Source organism: Condylostylus longicornis, unplaced genomic scaffold (assembly GCF_029603195.1).
Source record: "Condylostylus longicornis isolate FDR11 unplaced genomic scaffold, ASM2960319v2 ptg000049l, whole genome shotgun sequence".
Lineage (NCBI taxonomy): Eukaryota > Metazoa > Arthropoda > Insecta > Diptera > Dolichopodidae > Condylostylus > Condylostylus longicornis.
Window position 1 is genome coordinate 5,641,252 of NW_026578018.1, and position 23,332 is coordinate 5,664,583.

General features: G+C 26.5%; 1 protein-coding gene across 4 annotated transcripts; it reads right to left on the bottom strand.

The window, feature by feature from the left end:
• Positions 1 to 9,179: 9,179 nt before the first annotated feature.
• On the bottom strand, positions 9,180 to 23,329 carry LOC129611416 (bromodomain-containing protein DDB_G0280777). 4 transcript variants are annotated; one of them, XM_055524559.1, is made up of 10 exons: positions 21,670 to 23,329; positions 19,244 to 19,563; positions 17,966 to 19,034; positions 15,004 to 17,892; positions 13,872 to 14,933; positions 12,616 to 13,812; positions 11,354 to 12,549; positions 11,176 to 11,283; positions 10,692 to 11,097; positions 9,180 to 9,933 (listed from the first exon to the last, which is right to left on the bottom strand). In XM_055524559.1, exons 2-10 carry the CDS (start codon positions 19,331 to 19,333, stop codon positions 9,698 to 9,700), a joined length of 8,253 nt encoding a protein of 2,750 aa, XP_055380534.1. In that variant the 5' UTR covers positions 19,334 to 19,563; positions 21,670 to 23,329; the 3' UTR covers positions 9,180 to 9,697. The 4 variants fall into 4 exon arrangements, with proteins under 4 accessions (XP_055380534.1, XP_055380535.1, XP_055380533.1 ...); XM_055524560.1 differs by having other exon boundaries at positions 10,713 to 11,097; positions 17,945 to 19,034; XM_055524558.1 differs by having other exon boundaries at positions 17,945 to 19,034.
• Positions 23,330 to 23,332: the final 3 nt, after the last annotated feature.

Below are 23,332 nucleotides of genomic sequence, written 5' to 3' on the forward strand. Positions count from 1 at the left end.
TTTATAAGCCTTAATTTTAAATTTTCTATTCTTAAATTATTATTATTTTTTGTTTTTTGAGGAACTAAAACAAAAATACTATCTATTTCTATTTACTAAAAAGTAAATAATTTATTTATTAAAGAAAAAAAAACAAATCATAATGGCAAGGTTCAATGTTTTTAAATTTATTTAAAATTTTCTGCAATTAAAATTTTTTATTTAAAACTTTTTTTTTTAGTTTATATATCGAAACAAAAAAAAATATTATTTAAATTAATTTAAAAAAAAATTAAAAAAAAAAAGAATAAAGATGGAACACTTTCTATTAAGTTTTGTAATGGCTATGAATTTATGATAAAAATATACATGGTATAAATATATAAATAAAAATTCAGTAATTAAAATTAAAATACACAAATAATTCAAGATTTAATAATTTTTTGAAAATTACAATTTTAATATTTAAGTACAAAATTTACTGAAATTAATATGGAATATGTACCAAAAAGCAATTCCTATTTTAATTCGCCTATTTATTAATTGGTACACAATATCACTAATTTCAATTAAACAATATTAAAACAAAAATATTATATAAAATTTTTCTTGTTTTTCATTTTTGTATCTTAAATTCTAAGGAATAATCAATTTTTCAATATTAATTTTTTATTATAATCAGATAACAACATATTCATCTTGTAATAAAAAATAAAATATATAATTATATAGCAAATACTAAAACTAAATCATTAGCCATTCTAAACTTCAATAGAGACTGTAGTCGAACGCATTTACTTGCATCATATAATTTTTAATTATTTATTTATTATTATTTTACTTTTAGATTTTAAATTATTTTTTATATTATATTGTATTCTTCATAAAATCAAAAACAATAATAAAAAAAAAACCTAAAAAACTTATATCATTAGCAAAAGAAAAATTGAAATACATAATAAAAATTAAATAGTGAAAAATCAAAAAAAAATTGATAATCTCTTTTATTATTTTTCAAAATATCATTACTTATATCAAAACATTAAAAATATAAAACAATGAAAAAGAAAACAAATTGAAATTAAAAGGAAAATTTAATAAAGATAGAAAATAAAACAGATTTAATATTGTTTGATTTATTATTATAAAAATATTTTACCTTATTATGAAGTATAATTACTTCAAATTTATTTCAAAACTATAATTGAACAATTAACGAGTTGTTGATTGTTTTGTAAAGTAGATGATTATCGATCAGTTGATTAACAATAAACTTATTGTAGCCAATTTTTATATACCCAGAAAACCAAAAAAAAATTAAACTCAAATATTATTAGAGAAAACAACTTACATATCAAGCTTATCATATGACTCATATTCACAGATATATTAATAATACTTTTCAAAAACTAATTTCATCTAAATATTTTTTTAAACAAAGAATTAAAATAAATCATTGCATGAACATCAAATGAACCCTCTTATCTTATTCACACAAAGTATTCTGAGCGAAAATGTAATTTAAACTCAGAACTATGTTTATTTAATAAAAACTGGGTAATCTGTAAGGCATACTTATAATTTTAAAAATCCAGAAGTAATAAAGGGAATTTTTTATAAAATTTTAAATATATGTATGCTAAGTTATAACGAATTCAGTAACTACCATAGATTAATTGAATTATCAAACTTAATGACGATCTAGTCTTCCGTATATCGTAGCGAAAAGTGTAAGTATTTAAATTTAAATATATTTTTGTAAATTTTGTACAAAAATCCATTTTAACGCTCGTTTTATTAAAATGAACTTTTAATAAAATGAACGATAAAATGAATATTACATACTTTTTTTATATATTTCGATATTATTTTTTTACATTCATTCGAAAATAATGAAAACTGATTTTAAAATGAGCTGCATTTTATTTCAAAAAAAAACATGTAACCTCATTGTGCACCTCTTTTTTAAATATTTTCAAACCAAAATCCTCGTTTTTTAATCTTGCAAGTTATTTTTACAAAAATGATTACATACTTACTTATATTTTCTTAAAATAAAAGTAAAATTTCTTTACTTCAACTATAATTTTTACATTATAAATATATATATATGTATATATATGATGCTTTCTTACTCTTGTCTCAACAAAAGATGAAGATACAGAAATGTTCAGCTTAAGATTTGTAAAAAATTTTTATTAATTATTAAAACACCATGAGCCTAGATAACATTCAATTTTTAATAAAACTGATGTTCTATACAATTTAGTAAAAAAAGTGTTAATTTCTGAATAAAACAGTATTGTCACAAACTGAATGTCAGCTATTCTTAGTGGTGATTTATTACTTTGCAATGACATCCAACATCGAGTACTTCACCTGCAGTAAAGAATAACACTAATTTTCTCAATAGCAGCCCCGCGAACAAGTTCAAGCAATAAAAAGTCAGAAATAACGTTCATATTAAATTAAAATCTGCAACATAAAATTAAATGAACTAAAAAAGATAAAATCAAAGAAAACTAATATTGGCCTTCATTTTTTAATGTGTAATTTTATTTACTCTTTTTTTGCATTACTTTTTTTATAATTTTTACTTTTTTTTTGCATTATATTATTTTATCTGTTCATTTTAGGATAATATAATATACTATATTTTATTTTTATAATTATATACCTGTATATATAGATACATATATGCAAATATATATACATGTATATATTATTTCAGATTTTGCTTTAAAATATTTGATGTTTTCATTCAGTTATCAGTTTTATTTATGTCTCTCTTAATAAAATTTTTGCTTTATGTTTTAAATAATTTTGATTTTATTTTAAATATTTAATATATAGGTATATACGTATATATTATTCTTTTTAATTTATATTCTTTTCAAGCTTTAGCAGCTTATTTTTATATATAATTTTATTTTAAATTTTTTTTTTAATTTTGCATCTTATTCAATTTTTTATGAGAAACTATATACTATTTTATATATATATATATATATATATATATATATATATATATTATATATATAAATATATTATTTTACGTAAAATTATTTTTATTTTATTTCATTTATATTAAAAAATTATTCAAGATATCTGAATACTTTTAATTTTATTTTTTAAGTAATTTTTTAAAAATATATTATAGAACAAAAAAATAAGAATAATTTAATTTAAAGAATTAAAAAAAAAAGAGAAACTTAAAAAAAATCGAATTCTTAAACAAAATGCCGTTTAAACAGCATCTATTTATTTTTTAATTTATATTTTTTTTTTCGCTAATTTATAGTAAGTTAATAAATTTTAAATTTTTGTTCTATTAATAAAAACTTGCTTTTTTTGTTATTTGTTTTACATTATATATGTATACGTTTATTGAGCACTTGTTAATGCGTACATACACATACTTGTTTTAATTCTTTTTTTAACTTTCTTCAACATCTCCGCTAGTTAAAAAAATATTAAGATCTTTCCTTACATTTTTCAAATTGCCATAAAGATGCAATTATATGCCAATATCTCAATAATAATATTATTTGAAGAAATGTACATGTAATTAAAATCAAACTAAAAAAACAAAAATCGCGGTTTAATTTTCAATATTTAACTTATAATTAACAATTTGTATATTGTATATTATATATATATATATATATATATATATATATATATATATATATCTTTACGTTTTATGTTTTATTCATACATATTTAGTATACAAATGAAACCAATTTAAATTTTAATTTCAATTCTATACCAATGATATACGTACAATTTCACTTATAGTAGTTTTACAAAAAACCAAAAAATCTGTGAATTATGTTTACAATTTTTTTCATTAGTCGCAATACGTAATAAAATGAGTGTTTTAATAAAAAAAATTCATATTTTTTTTCGTTTTTTGTTTAAAAGAAAATATTTTAATTTATTTATATAAAAATTACAGGATAAAAATTTATTTTTAAAAGTAAATTTCATTACATAATAATTGTATGTATTTTTATAAATTTTTGTTGAATTTCAATTAATTTTTGGACCCGACTCTTTTCAATTTTGACATTATACATTTTTAATAAATTGTTTGAAGTTAAGTATAAGAATTTTTGATTTCACGTAATTCCCAATTTATATAATTATTTTAGTTAAGATTGAGTAAAAATTATTTATATCGTTTTATAACTTTTACACAGTTAGAATTTTATTACTAAAATTTAATTGATTAATAAAATATGTAGATAATATAAAACATTTCGATGTAATTTTTTTTATATTACTAAAAATAGGATTTGTGTGCCGGTAAATTTTAAGTCCATAATATACTTTTTAATTTTAAGATATCAAAATATATACTGAATGTTGTATCCATTTCCAAGTGAAAAAGTATAATTTTAAAATCGAAAAAAGTCGGGTCCAAAACGTAATATTATAAATAATATTGTTGCTATAATTTATTATTGTTTTACGATTTGAATAAAATAATTCATAATTCATTATTACCTTTGCATGTCATAATATGTTAATTTCATTATTACTTTCTGTTTAATTAGCTGTTTTTTTTGTTTTTTTCTTCTGTTTTCTTTTATTTTACTAAGCTCTTTTTAATTTAAATTAATTTAAGAATGATTTCATTTTAATATTAGATTCAAGGAGCATTGTTATATTTTCTTTTTGAATGTAACTTTTTATTATCACTTTTATTTACTAAAAGTGATTTTGTTTTTTTTTGTTTTTCTCTTTTTTCATTATAATATTATATAAATACATTTCGAAATGAATTTTATATTTAGACGAAAAAAAATTATAAATATTATACTTTGATTATTAAATATTTATTATTTTTATATATAAATATTATCTAGTCAAAAAGCCATTAAATTTACCTTTAAACTTACACTGAGCCCTTGATTTTTTTTGTGTTACTTTATGATTCTTATTTATTTTTTTTTAAATTTAAAAGCTAACCCTTTATGTTATGAATATATTTTTTTGTTTTAAATTTTTGTATTGATAACTATAAGATTTAAACTCTGGTTTTCTAGTAATTTTATATTATATTTCTATTATAGAAATTTAAATTGTTCATTCTGGGTTTGTTTTTTGTTTATTTGTAACTTTGACAATTACTTTTGCAAAAAATATTGCTGAAATGTAAACATTATTTTAGTTGTCAAAAAAAGAAAATAATTTTTGAAATTAATTAAGTCCTTGTTATAATAATTTATGTCAATATCTTTTTAAAGGATATAAAAAAAAGTCGTTGCAAAACAAACAAAAAAAAATTGCTTCTATTTTAATTTTTCCTTTTTATTTCACTTTAAACTATTATTTATTTTATAACCAAATTATTCTGACATAATTAATAATATGTGATTTTTATTAATTATTAAGAGTTCTTCAAGATGAGTGAATAAAATTGCGTTTTTACAATTTTAATACTATATTTTTTTGCAATGCATATCGGGACTTGTTATATTTTCTATTATCATTACAATTTAAAAAAAAATTAATTCCTTTAAATATAAAATCTACGATTTAACAAATAAAAATATGAACATAATTTCATTTTTTTATTAGTTTCTTGTTTTTATCTGTTTCTTTATTTCTTTTGATGATCCATGGACTAATAAATATCCTGAAAATGATTAAAAATTTGCCGAGAAAATATTAAAACAAGAAACCTTTTTTGTTATAAGAAAAAATAATTTTTAAATATTGTGAATAGTTGCTCCATTATTTTATGTTTTTTCTATTTTTCTATATGTTTGCAGTAGTTACAAAAAAAAAATAATAGGAAAAATATTAAATTATATATATATTTATATTTTCTACTAAATTTATTTAGTTAAGAATATAATTTTCTTCTTTATAAGTTCAAACTTTGTTATTTTTATTTTTTTAATTTTAAAAATATTTTAAGAAGGTTTTTGTTTTTATTCTTTCCTTCGTTTTAATTTTTGATGTTTTCAATTTTAGGTTAAATTATTATTTTTCCTTTCTCTAAGAAAAAATTTTATCAAAATAATTTGATCATAATGATTAATTTATAGAGAAAGAATAGAGAAATAATTTTAAATTTTCTTTATAATACTACTTATATTATTTCTAATATAAATACACTTGTCGATAATCAAATAAAGTATTTAAAAATGAAAAATAAATGTGTAAGAAAAACGATTAAATACATATTTACTATCCTGTCGCTTTGACATGCATTTTCTTTTCATTTCTATTTTTAATTATTTATTTTTTTGTTTTATTGTAATTCTTTGATTCTTTTTTAATGTTATATAGGTTTTTATAATATTTTGTAATAAATATTTTTTCAACTATTATTGAATAATGAACAATATCTCTGTTCGTTAATCTTTTTTGAACATTTTTGTTTTCATTTTTATTTCAAATCATTTTTATATATCAGTTTTTATATCAAAATATCAAACCTTATTTTCTTGATATTTTAACTATAAAATTTTTTAAAATATAAATATTAGCTTATATAATTCGCATTGCAAGCACTTTGTTGTTATTTCTCAAATATGTACATACCACATTTGTAAATTAGTACTTGTCTTTTTAAAAACAATTTTTATATCAGTACAACTTTAATTATGTTATAAGTTTTTGTATCAATTTTTGAATTTTTATTTATCTGCTTCTAAAATAATTGAGAAATTATTTTTAATCGGGCAGACTATCAATATAAATCATATATATTTTTAGCATATAATAGTTACAAATTTTCCTTTTCCTTTTATTAAATTGTTATTGGAAAATTTTTATTTTAATTAAACACACACGTGAGAAAAGTTTTTTTTTTTGATTTGTAAAATAAAAAAGTTTATATTTAATATAATAATATTTAATATATAATACATAAAATATATAAATATATATAATAACTACATTAATTTAAATATAATATACAAATATAGTAATTATAATAATTACACGAAGATTTTATACAACTATGTAAGTATTTTTTTTTTTAATTTTTACTTAATTTTTTTTATTTATAATTAATATAAAATTATATAAGAGAAAAAAAGATAAAAGAATCCTTTATTTTTACATAAATATTATAAAGGTATTCTCTTTTTCTTTTTTTCTAAAAATATGTTATTTCCATTAATTTGTATTTTAATTTTCTAAAACAATAATTTAAGAAGATTTATTTTTATATTAATGCTATTGAAATTCATTTTATAAAATAAAAAGCTTCAAAAATTTATTAAAACTTTTTAACTTTTAATGATAATAAAAACTATATTTAATAAATTTTAAAAGCTTTTCTAATCAACAACAGCTTAAGCAGCCCTAAAGATGTTTTTTCCTAAACTTTTCTTTTTCTTTACATAATTTTTAATTTCTCCTTTTCCTTTGTTTGTTTAGAATTAATTTTACATTCTCATTTTTATTTTGTAAATATTTCTTGACGGTATTTGTAAATATAAACAAACTACGTTTTTTTCTTTAAATTTTAACTCCTTATTTTATCTACTATGTTAAGTGATAATTATAATATAAAAATAAAAATTATAATAATAATAAAAGTTTAAATACAAAATTTTAATAAAATATTAACAAAATAAATTTGAAGTTAAATATGTCATCTTTAAATCAATTTCTTCTTTTTTTACTATGATAAAATTTTGTTTTTTAGTAAAATATCAAAGGACGTTTAATTTTTTTTAAATTGTTTTCTTTTTCATTTATTTATGCCCTTATTTCTTTTATTTATTTATGTTCTTCCCTCCGCGACATTTCAATTATGTATTACGTTTTTAATAAAATTTGAAAAAAATTTGCAAATTTTTAATTTAAAAAATATTTTTGATTTATGAACTGTATTTCTCAAACATGTATATTTATACAAATTCAAAAATTGCTAAATCATAGGAAATTCTATTGACATAAAATTGAAAAATAATATTTTTATCCATTTAGTAGATCATTTAAATAATACAGTTTGTATTTCAAGTTGATTTCATATTCATTTTTATCCATTTTTAATTTAGCCAGAAACTATTTTCAGTATACAATTTAGCTATTTTTTTATTTTGAAATATAATATACATATGTATATTATTTAATTATGTAGTAAAAATTTTTAAATTTAGACTTTTGAAACAGTTGATAAAAGTTTCTAAACAATGGAAATCGTTGTTACAATTAACAGCCGATTTAAAATTCAAAATCTTACTTTTATCTTAAATTTATTTTATAATTATAATACTTTTAGTAAAATTATTGAAATTTAAAATTGTTGGTGTGTAAAATTACGATAGATTTTTTTTAAAGAATTTATAAAACTTGTTTTATTTTTTGTCACTTATAAAAAACTATTTGATTTGAAGAATATATTGTATTTGTGTCTAAGAGAAAACTGCACATTTACACTTTTACCTAAATTATCATTCGTCATATTGATATTTAATTTTTTCAATAGAAGTCAGAATTTGCAAAATTTTTTAAATTATTTACAAATACAGAATCTATAGGACATTACTTTTAAGAACACACAAATTTGGAAACTATTACATATAAAAATATCTTCGAATAGCTTTGATCTTATTACATTAAAATTATTGGATATATACAAAAAATGAGAACCCATTTTTTCATATTATTGTATTTCGAAAATTTCCTCATTCGGGTCAAAGAAGCATAAAACTTTCAATATTTTTTCAGCACTTGGGACTTGTTATAAAAAATTTCAAATGAATTTTCACGTCAGTTCCCTAAAGAACAAAATTACAAAAACGATTGCTATTTAAGTATCAGTTTTGCGTGTTTTAGATATCGTACCTTTACTTAAAGAAAATTATAGTTTTTTACTTTTTATTCACGCTACGAAAATTTTTATTCTCCATTTGATTAAGAATAATTATCGAATATATTTGTTATATCACCAAAGAATCTACATTTAATGGAAAAAAATCAGTAATATTAACATTTTTTCTAATTTTTCGACAAAATTTAAGGAAATTTTTCTGAAATTTAAGGAAGTTTTTCTGAAAATTGGGATTTCAGAAATTTTTAAACATTAAAAATTTTAAGAAAGAATATTAAATTTACTTTAATAGTGTAATTCTATTTATTAACTTTCAATAGACACATACATAGCTAGTTTTAAACTGTAGATAAATAGTTATTTGGAGTTTTAGTAAACTAAATTTAAACTTTGAAACAATTTTTTACTACTTCTACGATGATGTTTTTTGAAAAAATTTTCAAATAAAAGTTTGAAATTCAACTAGACAGTAGTAATAAATCCTAAAGTTAAACACTAGTTTTTTAATTTAATGTTATTTTTTTTTAATTAAATCAATCGCAGAAAATGGCTTTTATTCTACTTGAAAACTTAATTTGCTTAATATTTCTTTCAATACAAACGTATGTTAAGTTATAATAAAAAGATTAGTATAAGTGTTTTTTATTTAATAGCATAATAATAATTTTTCATTTTGAATGTTAAATATTTTTACTTCTATGCTTCGTCTTTATAGTTTTATTTTACGTTTCAAATCTTTTCATGTGTTATATTCTTTTTGTTAATATTTTAGTTATTTGCATTTCAAAGATTTAATTTTCCTTTTCCATTAAATTTTAAATTTAATTAATTATTTACACTTTCGTTTTTCAAAAAATTATGAATAAAAATATGTTTTTAATGTTTAATAAATAGAGTCTCACGTGCGCGGATTCTTCAATCTTTAACATTCTCATCTTTATTAGGTTTAATATTATCAGTGGTTTGCTGTTGTTGCGACTGTTGTTGTGATTGCTGAACCGATTGCTGTTGAACTTGTGCTTGTTGCACAACACTGCCAGCGGAACTAACAGATTGTTGAGACTGTTGTACAACTCCAATATGATGATCAATTTTATTGTCAGTTCCATGCTGTTTATGAGATTGGTCCATGACTTGGTTTGTTTGATGAGCTATAAAAAAATTTTGCATAAAATTAGTAAATTAAAATTTTCAAAAAAAAAAGTCCGAAAACCTTGTCTTCTTGTTGGAGTATATTTTTTTTTATAAAAATAAGGATTGCACATACTTAATTTTTTTAACATAGTACAATTATGTATTATGTTACAAAAATTACAGCAAATTTGAAAGTAAAATTAAAAATTGCAGAAATATTTATTTTTTGGTTTATTTTAATTTTACTTTGACATCACAAAACACATATATAATACATACATACATGTACATATAAATAAGAGAAGTACATAAAAAATGCATAAGTACACAATATTTATAGTACATGTACATACATGTAGACAAAATCTCTAAAACCGCAGAATGTTTTGTTTTTTATTTTATAATAGTTTATTTTTCAATTTTTAATTTAACATACAAAAGAAAATATATAATTAAACTAAAGATTAAAACTTTGTATTTCAAAAACATTTAAAAAAATTTTTACTCCAATTAAAGTAAATTAAAAACAAAGCAAAGAAAAAAAAATACTTCATAGACTGAACTTAAATAACTAATAGGAATAGAACCAAGAAAACTATATAGATATATAAATTTTTTAATTTGGGTTGTAAATCAAGAAATTGCCAATCAAATTATAAATATTATTTCCTTTTGGATACCATAAAAAGCAAAAAATGAAAATCCGGTACTTTTCCTGTTTTTTTTTTCGTTTTTTGTTTTTTTTTTGTTTTGATCGGCTAAAATCTAGAATTACCTCTATTACCACCAGAATTACCATAATAATGTTTATTAATTGGTGGTCCTTGGTTTGGAGGTGGCCCACCTCCACCGACTCCACCTTGGTGAGGAAGCGGTTGTCTCATTGAACGATTTGACTGTGATTGCGATTGTTGTGCTTGTTGTTGTGGAGTTTGGGATTGAGGGGGATGTTGCATTTGCTGTTGATGCTGTGGTGGATAATTTGTCGAGGGTCGTTGTATTGGCGTAGGATATCTTTGCTGTTGTGGTGGAACATTTCCGTTATTATTGTTAGCCAATTGATTAGAAGGTCCATTTGGACCTCGACCTTGTTGTACGTTATTTGAAGGACCAGCTCGATTCGGTTGATTTGGGATGGGTTGTTGAGGAATTTGTTGCATTACTTGGTTTTGTAAGTCCCACTAAAATATAAAACAGCCAAATTTGATTATTTTTAATGTTTATAAAAGTGTATATTTGGTTTTCATGACCATACTTACACTAGGTGCATAGCTTTTGTGGTGAGGAGGGCTTTGTTGCGATTGCACTTGTTTAGCCAGACTTAAACTAACATCACTTCCCAAAGGACTTTTTAGTTGTCTTCCAAGCTAGATTTGAAATGAGTTCTATTAATATTTTAGAAACATATTTTTTTTTTCGAAATATATTAAAACTTACTGAATCTTGCATATGATTTTGCGCCTGGTTCGATTTCATATATGGCGTAGACTGCGGATTTGGTCCTCCACGAAATTGATTAATTGCAGCTGTTGTCAACATTGGGGAATTCATGAACTGTGAGTTAAAATTGGGCATTTGTTGCTGCGGTGGCGGTCCAGGTGGTCCACCACCTGATGGTCCGGGACCTCCTGGAGGCCCCCCATGGCCTCCAAATATACCAGCTGCTGCTTGTAAACTATAATTTTGTGCTGCATTTCCAGCTCCGGTTGGGCCCCCGTAAAAAGCATTTTGGCCACCAGCTGAATTGGAATAATAGCTGTTTGATTGCAATTGAGGTGGTCCAGGTTGCTGGTATAGATTCATATATTGTTGCTGACCAAATGTCGGTGCTGCAATGTTAGCTACAGCCGTAGCGTTATTTTTAGATCCAATTGCTCCGATTTGTTGTGAAGATTTATTTACTGTAGCAGACATTAGAGAGTTTGAATTTGATGATATTAAAACTGTATTGGGATTATTCAATTGCTGAGATTGATTAAAAGGTGGTGGCCCGGTTTGCAATTGTGTTGCTCCACCCATTCTAAACTGCGAAGTTAAATTTTGATACATATCCGGAGGGGGAGCCGGACCTGCTGGCGGCATACTCGGTGCCGTTTGCATATATGCATTATAAGGCGCTGCTGCACTAGCTCCAGCTGTTCCATAATGACCAGGAAATTGGGAAAATTGAGAACGTCCCGAGGAATCTATTTGAAAAGGTGCATAAATGCCGCCTTGAGATGGCATTCCGGATGAGTTGAATAAAACGGTAGCAGGTGGACTTGGTATGGAGGGCATTGTGTTATACTGAGATGGTGGTTGGAAAAACTGTTGATGTGGTTGATGCATTTGAACCGCAGCAGCCACGGCAGCATTTTGTTGTTGCTGTTGTTGAATCGTCGGTGGTGGTGATAACCCTAAACCAGATTGATGCATTTGTTGCTGTTGAGATGATTTTGATTTGTTAGACACAGATAACACAGTCGCGTCTGTAACATGTTTTAAAGTCAAAGGAGTCTGATTCTGAGTATGATGTTGATTTTGAGGTGGTTGCGATTGTTGAGGCTGTTGCTGTTGCTGTTGGGATGTTGGTTGAGTTTGAGATGCATTCCCATGTTGTGGGCTCGGTGTATAACCGGTGGGGTCATTATTTACTGTTTTTTAAATATTTAAAATAAATTAATATCATAACCTACGACTTATATACTTTTTTTATTTACCATCTTGCTTACTGAAATGTTCCAAAGAGGAATCAAATGCGTTTCCTGCATAATTTTGAGGTCCAGGTGATGACATGTGCATATGATGAAGATTAGCAGCAACCTGAGCAGCTGCTACCGCATGAGCCTGTGCTACAAATTGCTCTAATTGTTGTTGTTGCTGATGTTGAGATGATGTCACAAAAGTTGAAGCCAAATGATTATTTGTATCAACATCAACTTGTTGGCCCGTACCACTATGTTCCAACACCGTTGGCATCTGTGGAACGCTTTCCCACACTTTTTTAACACTTGCTATTTTCATATTCAAATCTGCTGTGGAAGGTGATATTGTATTTTGAGATATAGCCTGCGGTTGAGGTGGTTGGGCCTGTTGTTGCTGTTGTTGCTGTTGCTGCTGTTGTTGTTGCTGTTGTTGTTGCTGTTGTTGTTGTTGCTGTTGTTGCTGTTGTTGCTGTTGTTGTTGCTGCTGTTGTTGCTGTTGTTGTTGATGTTGTTGTTGCTGCATAACACTAGAAACGGATGTTCCAGAATTTGATCGATTTAAGGACATACCAGCTGCTGCTACTGCGGCTTTTGCTGCGGCAGCAACTGCAGCCGCTGCAGCAGCGGTATTTTTATCTTCCGCAGACAAATGAGTTCCAAAATCTGCTTCGAAAAAACCCAATTTTATTTCCTTATCATATTCCGATTCGGATGAAGATTTAGTTGATCCAAATGTCATTTGGGAGAGAGCTGTAGTAATAGCTTCAGTAGCTTGTTGTTGCTGACTTTGAAGTTCTTGTATAGAAGAATTTGATTTATACACCTCATCCTTTTTATGTGCTTGTAATTGGTGTTGCGGAATATTTTGTTGGCTTGTACTAGGTACGTCCGGTTGATTAGAAGTCTGGCGCTTAATTTGTGTATGGTTTACACTCTTATAATTGGTGTTTTCAAAAATAATTGTATTCACAGGAGTCGTATTACTATCCAACAATATTGATCCTTTATCCTGAGCTAATTTCTGACTTGCTAATGATGTCTTTTCAGCATTGTCTACATTTTCTTCAATTTTACAGTTATCGGAAGAAGCCTTTTCCCAAGTGTTTGCTTGCATATTCGATCTAGTATCCCATTGTTTGGGTTGCCGTTGTGGTTGAGGAACATTTTTGTTGTCATTTGAAATGGAACTTGAATTTATACTACTTCGATTTACTAAAAATAAACAGACAAATAAAAAAAAGTATTATACAGGCAAAAATTAATATATCTACCATTTCTTGTGTCAATATTAGCACTTCTAACATCTCTAGCATCAGAAGATGATTTACTTTTTGTTAAAGGCTGCACTGGTTCTTTATTGGAGTTCGAGTTTTGTTGTAAATTGGAATTTTGCTTAAAACCCAGCCCAGGTGGAGGTTTTGTTATCGAATTTTTTTGCTGAGAGTGTGGGATCGCCTGTGGTTGCTGTTGTTGTACTTGCTGTTGAGATTGCTGAGATTGTTGAGATACATTTCTATCATCCTTTTTATACTGCGAGATGTTGTTTCTATTTGAAGCAATATGACCTGAGCTTTGACTTCTTTGAGGCAATGGGGCCTGTTCTTTTTCTTTAGACAACGACTTTTTCCGTTCGCTGTCTTTGTCATCGTGTCTTAAATTTTGACTATCTTTTCTATTAGACGACGCCGTTGAATAATTTGAGCTTCGATCTGTTAAACCGTATTGTTTAGGTGGTGTACTTTTCTTTTCATCACGCTTTTGAGCCTGATTAATTGGTTGTGGAACGCTCGATGAGCTTTTATTAGTTTGTGGAGTTTGTTGCTGCGTTTCGGATTGTTGCTGCGGTGATTGTAAGTTATTATTTTGCTTTGTTGCTTTATCATCCAAGGTTGTCACCGGTGTGGACTCTTTCTTGCTCTGTAAACCACTTGTTAATGCCATTTGATTTTGCTTAACTTTATCTATATCACTATCAGTTTTGTTGATGTTGGATTTAACATCTTCCGATGCGTTTTGACTTGTTGAATTAGATTGAGAAGTGGCTGACTGATTTGACGAGTTAAAATTTTTGCTTGAATTTGAGTTATATTGTTCAGAACGCTTATTATTATTGCTGTTACTTTGCGAAATAGAACTTGACTGCGAACGACTATTTTCTGAGCGCCGATAGTTTGCACCACTTGATATACTTCCCCCACGACCTCTGCGTGAGGGCTCTCCACGAGGCGCAAAGCCCTCTTTAGTTTTCTCCTTATTCTCATTAGGCCCACTGCTTGAAGTCCTGTTAGTATCCCTCCGGTTTTGAGAATTTTTTTCATGTCTTCTTTGATGCCCTAATATTAATGAATATGTGTAAGATTATGCAAAAAATTTATCTGTAATTCATTATTTCAAAAACAGTACCTTCATCTTCCGATTCTGCAGAATCGCTCCAATCATTATAACTCCGATTTGTTCCGTAACGCATACCACCTCCTCGACGACTACTCCAACTATTTCCACCCCTATAAGAATTGTAACCACCACGATAGCTACCACGATTATCCCGGTTTTCTCGATTGTCTCTGTTATCTCGACTATCTCGATTTTCTCGACCATCTCGGTTATCTCGACTATCTCGATTATCCCGACCATCTCGGTTATCCCGACCATCTCGGTTATCCCGACCCTCTCGATTATCTCGACCATCTCGATTATCTCGACTATCTCGATTATCTCGACCATCTCGATTATCTCGACCATCTCTATTTTCTCGACCATCTCTATTATCTCGACCATCTCTATTATCTCGATGATCTCGACCATCACGATTATCGCGCATATCTCTTCCAGGAGGTCCGCTTCTCATGGGTCGTTTTGAATCTCTATCATTCCTGTCTCTATAATCTCTGTGATCTCTTTGATCTCTTTGATCTCTTTGATCCCGCAAATCTCGAGGATCTCTGTGATCCCGTTGGTCGCGTTGTTCTCTTGAGGTTTCTTGCCTTTTATTTACATTTTGAAGTTGGCTTTGCGGCTGATTTTGAGTATGTTGTTGCTGTTGTCGCTGCGGTGATGAATTATCCTCAAGCTTTTTTCGATCTTCATTGCTACTTGGAGTAATATCTTTCTTATTGTCATCTGCCCGTTTTTTGTCATCTTGGTCTGTTTTCTCTTCATTTTCTGTTTTCTCGACTTCCACAGTTTTATGAACTTCCGTTGATTTTTTACTGTCTTGAAGACCTGGGTTATGATGCTGTGCTAACTGGGAAGGGTTCGTTGCTTCTACATTATCTTTTAATTGATTATTTCCAGAAACATTTTCCTTTCTGTTTGAATCGGTTTGAGGACTTTCAGAACGACGTAAAATTTGAGTTGGAACTGGAGATTTTGATATGTTACGCTCTTTTACTTCTTCCTTAAAATCGTCTTTTTTAAGACTAATAGTGCTGCTTTCAGACAAGCGTTGTGGCCTCTGTAAAATTTGTTTTGGTTGAATATCCACATCTAGCGGACTTTCTCTTTTACTATGATGACTATTATTTGTACCATGATTATGTTCTTGACTGGAAAAGCTTTCGTTACGTCGCTTTTGATCTGAAATTAGATTGAACGCGGTATCTTCACACCAAGAGCTTCCTGAACGTATTGAATGAAAACTATCGTTCAGTTTGTTTGACTCATCATTAGATGAAACACTAGTTTTTCTATTGTGCGATATTTGCGATTGTTGGGAGGAATCATTTGACGCAGAAATATTTCTTGAATATTGACCTCTGTGACTGGTTTGTTCCTGAGATCTGTTACTATTATTACCACTATAGAATCGATCATCTTCTTCAGAATCGTTACCAGGTCCCCTCCTGCGACGCTCATACATTAAATTATCACTGGATGTAATATTTCTATTGTTTCTATTCATTTCATCCGAGGACAAATTCCTACGAATTTGCTGGTGTTGCGGTTGTGTCTTATAGTTTTGTTGATGCCTGTTATCATATGGTTGTTGTTGGGAGGAATATCCACCCATAGAATTTTTAGGCACTATCTTCGTGTCTGGAGGGACACGAGACAGCGATTGATTATTGGCAGTGATATTTCTGTTCTGATTGGAGCCTCCAACATTAGAATTCGCTGGTGTTTGCTGTTGTTGAGAACGATCACTTATTTGTGCAGAAGACCTGTCCCTATCACGTTCATTATTACTAGGTTGTGATTGTTGTTGCTTCAAAAATCTCGGTGGAAGATTTGTTTGAAAATGTCCGGAAAACACTGTAGTTTTCACTTCTCTTGCCTGAGATTGAGATCCCGTATTTCCGCTAGATAAATTACCACGATTATCTTTATAATTTGAATCGATTCGCCCATCCCTATTATAATACTTATCTGAATATTTTTCGTATTTATCATATCTCGAATAATTATCTTTATTATCTCGATATGGTCTTCCACTTCGACTGTAGCTATTATTATTGGTCTCCTCCTCTTTGTCGGTATTGTTCTTACTTTTGTTATCATATTCCTCAACATCTGAGTGGCTAACTGAGCCGCTCAAAACGTTGGATGAAGAAGCAGATTTTTTAGTATTCATTTTCAATTCTAATTCTTGTAATTTTTTTGCTGCCGCCTGTTTTCTCTCTAATTCGCGTTTATCCTCTTCTTCCTTGCGGCGCTGTTTTGCCCTTTCCAATAGATCGGTACTATTACTACTTACAACGCTTCGATGTCCATTCGTTTGCTGCGTTCGATCGATTTGTGCATTATTTTCACGCCGTTCCCTATCGTTTCTTTCACCACGATCTCTTTCAATATGTTCACGATCTGTACGATCTTTTTCACGACTCCAATGAGAAATTGCGCCACCATGAGAGTTAGGTAATCGAGTGTCGTCGTCTGACCTTCTTTGATTATGTCTCGGTTGAGATGACGACTGTTGTGTATTTGATAGTTGCTGACTATGTTTCTTTGCATCTTTTACAGAATATCCATGAGAACCACTTCTATTATCTTGAGAAGAACCTGTTGGAGAATCATCGTCTGAGAAAATCAAAGTTTGATTATAATCAATTTCATCATGCTGAGTCCATCCGTCATCTTTTGCAATTGAGTCCATTCGTTCTAAGTCTTCCTCTCTAATAATTGGGCGCTGCGTTAATCCAAGATCTGGTTCTATAAATGGAGGAGTTTCTTTGTCACGTAATCGCCCTCCACTTCCAGGTGCATATTGTGCAGATGGACGTTTCACATTTGCAGGGCCCGTTTGATTCCGATAATTAATGGGATTTGGTGAGTTAGTACGAAAATCTTTCTTAGCTAGAAAAAAAGAAATGTACAATCGTATAAGCAAATAATTTTTATTAAATACCTTGATGCATTGAAAAATTACCGTTCATATTAATTTGATAATTATTATTTATACCACCGCCACCAACGTGATTCTGTGGCGGTGTTATTGAACGTATGCCTCCTACGCCTCCTTGTTCGTTTGTCGGCGATGAATCTGTTGGTTGTGGTGCCCCACCTCGGCAAGCAAAAGGGGGCATCAATGCCAGAAATTGAGGAGGAATCGATGCAGTCGGCTTTTGCTGATTTTCTTGGCTTATATTTCCACTTTGAGAAATAGAACTTCCTCCATTTCCACCTTTTCCTCCATTTCCACTTTGCTGTTGTTGCAACCAATTCACTGTATCTGTTTGCGGTCTTAAACTGACGTTTTGCATGCCTTCTAAATTTCCTTCCGCACTTTGTTTTCCGCCGCCTGAATTTCCATCTCTGTAATTGTTTTGAGCATCTTTGTGGTGATGATTTTGCGAGATTTGTCGATTGTTGATATTGTTGGTCTGTATTTGTGGTTGAGCTGAATTGACCACGGTTGTTCCATCTAAAGATGGGAATTCGTGTTGAAATTGTGGACTTTGATATAATGGTGGTAACGATAAACCATCTTGTCCACCATGTGAACCTGTTGTGACTGAAGACCATGTTAGTGAATTATTATTCCCACCAGAACCAGATTGTTTAGAAGTATGTGAATTGGATTTTGTTTTTATACCACCGGAACTTCCACTTGTTATTACTGAATTGCTATTTATAGCGTTCAGATTTATTGAACTTATCCCAGTTGCGTTATTATTATGTTGATTACTTATATTAGCTGTTGCTTTTGATGATGTTGTTGAAACAAAATTATTTGTAGCTTGTTGTTGCTGCTGTTGTTGTTGCTGTTGCTGTTGCTGCTGGTTATGTTGTTGCGGTTGCTCTTGATGTTCTTGTTGATTTGATGTTGGAGATGTCTGCGGAGTACCAGACGGGTTTGTTGTTGTTGGTGAAGTTTCAGCTTTTATGGATGGAAGATTAGCCGGTCGCCGTCTAGCTGATGGTACTTTACCCAAGCTTTGCATTCCATAGTTTCGGGGTACTTGATTTTTTTGTTGTGAAGGCTCTAGAGATTCGCTCTAAAAATATTATAAATTTTGTTTATTAAATAAGATGCATTATAATATTAACCATAAAGCAAATAAACAGAAAAACCCACATTTCACAATTTAAACAATCCAATATTATAAAAAATTTATAATATGTTAAGTAAGAAAAAAATTATCCATTTTCGAATGAATAAAATGTGGCTTTTATATTTTTTTATTATCCAATGCTTTAAACTTACAAGGTTGCTATTATGTAATTCATTTATTCTGAATGCTGCGAATTTGGGCTTTGCTTGTCGCTCCCCCCTACTTCCCCCCAGAGTACTCATGCTGCCAGTGAATCCTCATCAGCGTAAGTAACTCCTTGCTGTTCTCAATCACCTTTGTAAAAACAAAGGCTTTTACTCAGTTCTATTATTAGGTTTGTATTAGCTTCTCAAGTTTTCACAAATGTTTTTTTTGTTTGCTTTCAATATTTATTGGATACGTAAATTTCGCTTCCCACAATTGATACGAACTTTTTAATATTATTACACGAATCAGTCTTTTGTTTTGGTCACTGAAAAAGATTTAAAATATAAAGCATACATATTTACAACAAATTTAAGAACAACATATACTGAATTGAGTATTAACTGTTTTTAAATGGTAAATCTGAAATTTTCCTTTTTCAAACATAGTTTATAAGTTATATTAGTGAACTGAAGGAACAATATTCGCGGAATAGTATACGAAAAACAGTAGTAAATGAATAAAATAAGTACTTATATATTTAAAAAACCGTAGAATCATCAATTCAATTAAGATATGAAAAAATTAGAAGTATGTAATATTAAATAATACAAAATGCTTTTAAAATTTAGGATAGGTCTGTTTTTTATACAGGTTAGATGCTAAGTATAAATTACAAACTTAAACTCTATAATAGCTAATAACAGTTACTTAAATAAAAATAAATTTTAAAGACACGTTGAATATACTTAATATACCTAAGTAGGAAAATTATGAAACAATTAAAAATTGAGCAAAAATAGCATTATTAGGAGTCTCTCAAAATCAAATCTGGCCAAAATTTTAAGAAAAATATTTACAAAAAAAAATAAAAAATAAATTACAAATAATTAAGATAAAATTTTCTCATGTTTTTTCAAAGCTTTAATTTGAGAAATGGTAATATTTTGCAAAGAATTTAAAAAATAAAATTCTTTGCATGCGTTAATTAACTCCAAATCAAATTTATAAGATTTTTGTAAACTAATCTGCAACATAGAAAGCATTATCTCTTAGATTGTAGTTTTAAGTACGACCCACCCTGCAGTATGTCAGGTTAATATGGTAAGTGAATACCTGCTTGCTTAATACTGTTTAATGTGGAAAAGATTTCTTTAACAAGCAATATATTAGAATTTGCTGTTTAAGTGAATAAGTAAGAGAAAACAAATTATTTATTTTATTTGGTAAGATTTTTACCGTAAATTCATTTGCATGTAATAAAATTACATAGATCAGTAGTACTCTCATACCAATATTACATACAAAGCACAATAAAAAAAAAAATTTTAACATTAAATCATGATGAAATTATTTATTATATTCAAATTACAAAAAAAAAGTAATGACTAAAAATTCTCCAGTTAAAAAAAAAAATAAGAAAGCAATATCTAAATTAGTTCATTTACTTTTCACAGGTAAAAGAAGGTAGGTATATATCTGTATGTATATGTATGAGAAAAATAACAATAAGAAAATTAACATATACCCATAACAATATATAAAATATTTAACTCAAACATACTACTACATTAAAAGAAATATGTATATTTATTATATGAAATAAAAATGATACATAAATTTCTTTTGTGTGAGTTCATGTGACTATTATATGCTACATGCACCAAACTTCATTATTCGTCGTATATATACATATATATATATATTTTAAAACAATAATAATAAAACAAAATAAAAACAAAAGAAAAGAAAAACTGCGGTGGCGGCGTCGTCTACACTACACATCTTCTTCTAAAAAATTTTTTTTTTTTTTTTATAAAACATGGCGATGAAATCAATTGTAAAATCTATAAGAAGTGGTATTATATATTTGTAGGTAACTTACCCACATACATATAGGATCTAACTATTTTATTTTAATTGCATATTAAAAAAAAAATTCATTTCCTAATCATTTTAAATTTTAACTATGTTTATATGAATGTATATATTATACTTTGTATATATTATTATTTATTATTCAATTCGAATGAAACAAAAATTTTTAATTTTTTAACAATATACATAATATTTTAAAAGAATGTGCATAGCTTATCGAAAATAAAATAAGAAAAAAAAAATGCTTAATAAAAATTGCAATTCTGAAAATAAAAATATTTTTTTTTTATATATTTTTATGCACCTAAGTAATAATTATGTATAAGATTAGTATTTATATTTATATATGTATATGTACATTATCCATACATATTATATGTATGGATGTTGGTGTATAAGAATATAAATTAAATTGTACTACGAATATATATTTTTATGTATGTATGTAAGTACATGAATACATATATTATATTGTTAATATTCTTGACGTTACAGTAAAAAAAAAAAATGGTTGAAAATAATTTAGGCTGAGACTGAGTGTAACTACTTTACTTACCTTTCGCCTTTTTTTTTTATGTCAAAAAAGAAATGTACTTTTTTTTTTGCTTTTGCAAGGTAGTAATTAATATTACTGTTTTTTATTTTTTTTTTTTGTTCTTATTTTCTGTCTAATTAGCTCAGTTATAAAAAGCGAATAACAAAACCGAAAAAAAAAAATTAATAATAAATTTCAACTTTAATATTAAAAATAAATAAGCGAAGATTTCATTGATTTCTGTTTTAATATTTTTTTTTTTTATATTATTTAACTTTTAATTACAATGATGATTAGGTAAAATAGGTGTATTTTTTTTTAATTATATTATCATCAATTGAGGAATTTTTAATTATATATTGTAGGTATAATTTTGGTTTTAATAACAATATTACAAAATACCTTTTATTGTTTTCTTTAAATTTAATAATAAAAATTCACAAAGGCGTTGATTTTTGTTTTTTTTTTTTCTGTGTAAGTATGATGATTTTTATTAATATGACACAAAAAAAAATGATTTGTGTGATTATTTCCTTTATTTTTTTTTAGTATTTCGTTTATTTTTTTATTTGAAAATTAAATACAAGAACATAAAAATTAATGAATTTGAGATGCTAAGCTACTCGTCTTAATAATTTGTGGTGTAGTAGATTTTTAAGATTATATGAAAATTTTGTTATTTTTTTTTCTTTTTGTATTTTCTTTATTTTGATTTAATTTTTAATGCAAAAAAATTTTAACTTAAAAAATTGGTTTATAAAACTGAAAAACTTTTCTCCCGTGGTGTTTAATTTACGATATTTTCACAATTTGAGAATTTTTGCAAATTGTTATTTAAAATATAAAATCAATTTTTTTTTATTTCTCTCTGTGTAAGTTTTAATTATATTATATATGAAGTTATGTATGTAGTTTTTTATTTTCTTTTTCTTTCCTTCAAAACAATTTGAATAGAATTTTTTTTTCTTGTTCGAAAATTTGAGGTTTCTTTTTTACCTAAAAGGTTTTTCTTCTTTCACTTATGTAGTTTATCTTATTTTTTGTTTTTACGTGAATGCCAGTATCTTTAAAAAAGAAAAATTGATATTAAAAAAAAAAAATCTTTTTTAGAAATTTTTTTTTCTTCTTTCACTCTTCCTTCAAAGTCAAAAGTCAAAAATCGTAATTTTTTAATTATAAATGCAAAATAAATTTCTCATTTCTCAAAAAGTTTTTTTTTGTTTCTTGTTTAAATATGTATTTAGATTTTATTGGAGAAAAAAAAACAAATAAAAATAGAAAATTATAAAAGACATAAAAAATATTTTTTAAAACAATTTTTTCTTTTTCCTTTCAAACTTTTTTTTTTCTTGTTAGAAAATTTTTTTTCTTTGAAATTAAAAAAAAAAATATGAAGAAAAAAAAACCGTATGGCTGTCTGCTGCTCACGCACTTGGAAAAAAAAAATTTTTTTTTCTTTTTTTTTTTTTAGCTTGCTTTTATTAAATTTGCTGATTTAAACACTTAAACTTTTTAATATTTTTATTATATTTTAATTATTTCACTTATAAATGATGTAAATTCACTTTTTTTATATTATTTAACTAATTTTTTCCTATTTTAAAATAATATTTTTTTTTTCTTTTTTCTTAAATAGAAAAAATGTTTCGCCACGACAGGATAGTAATATATTTTATTTGTGTAT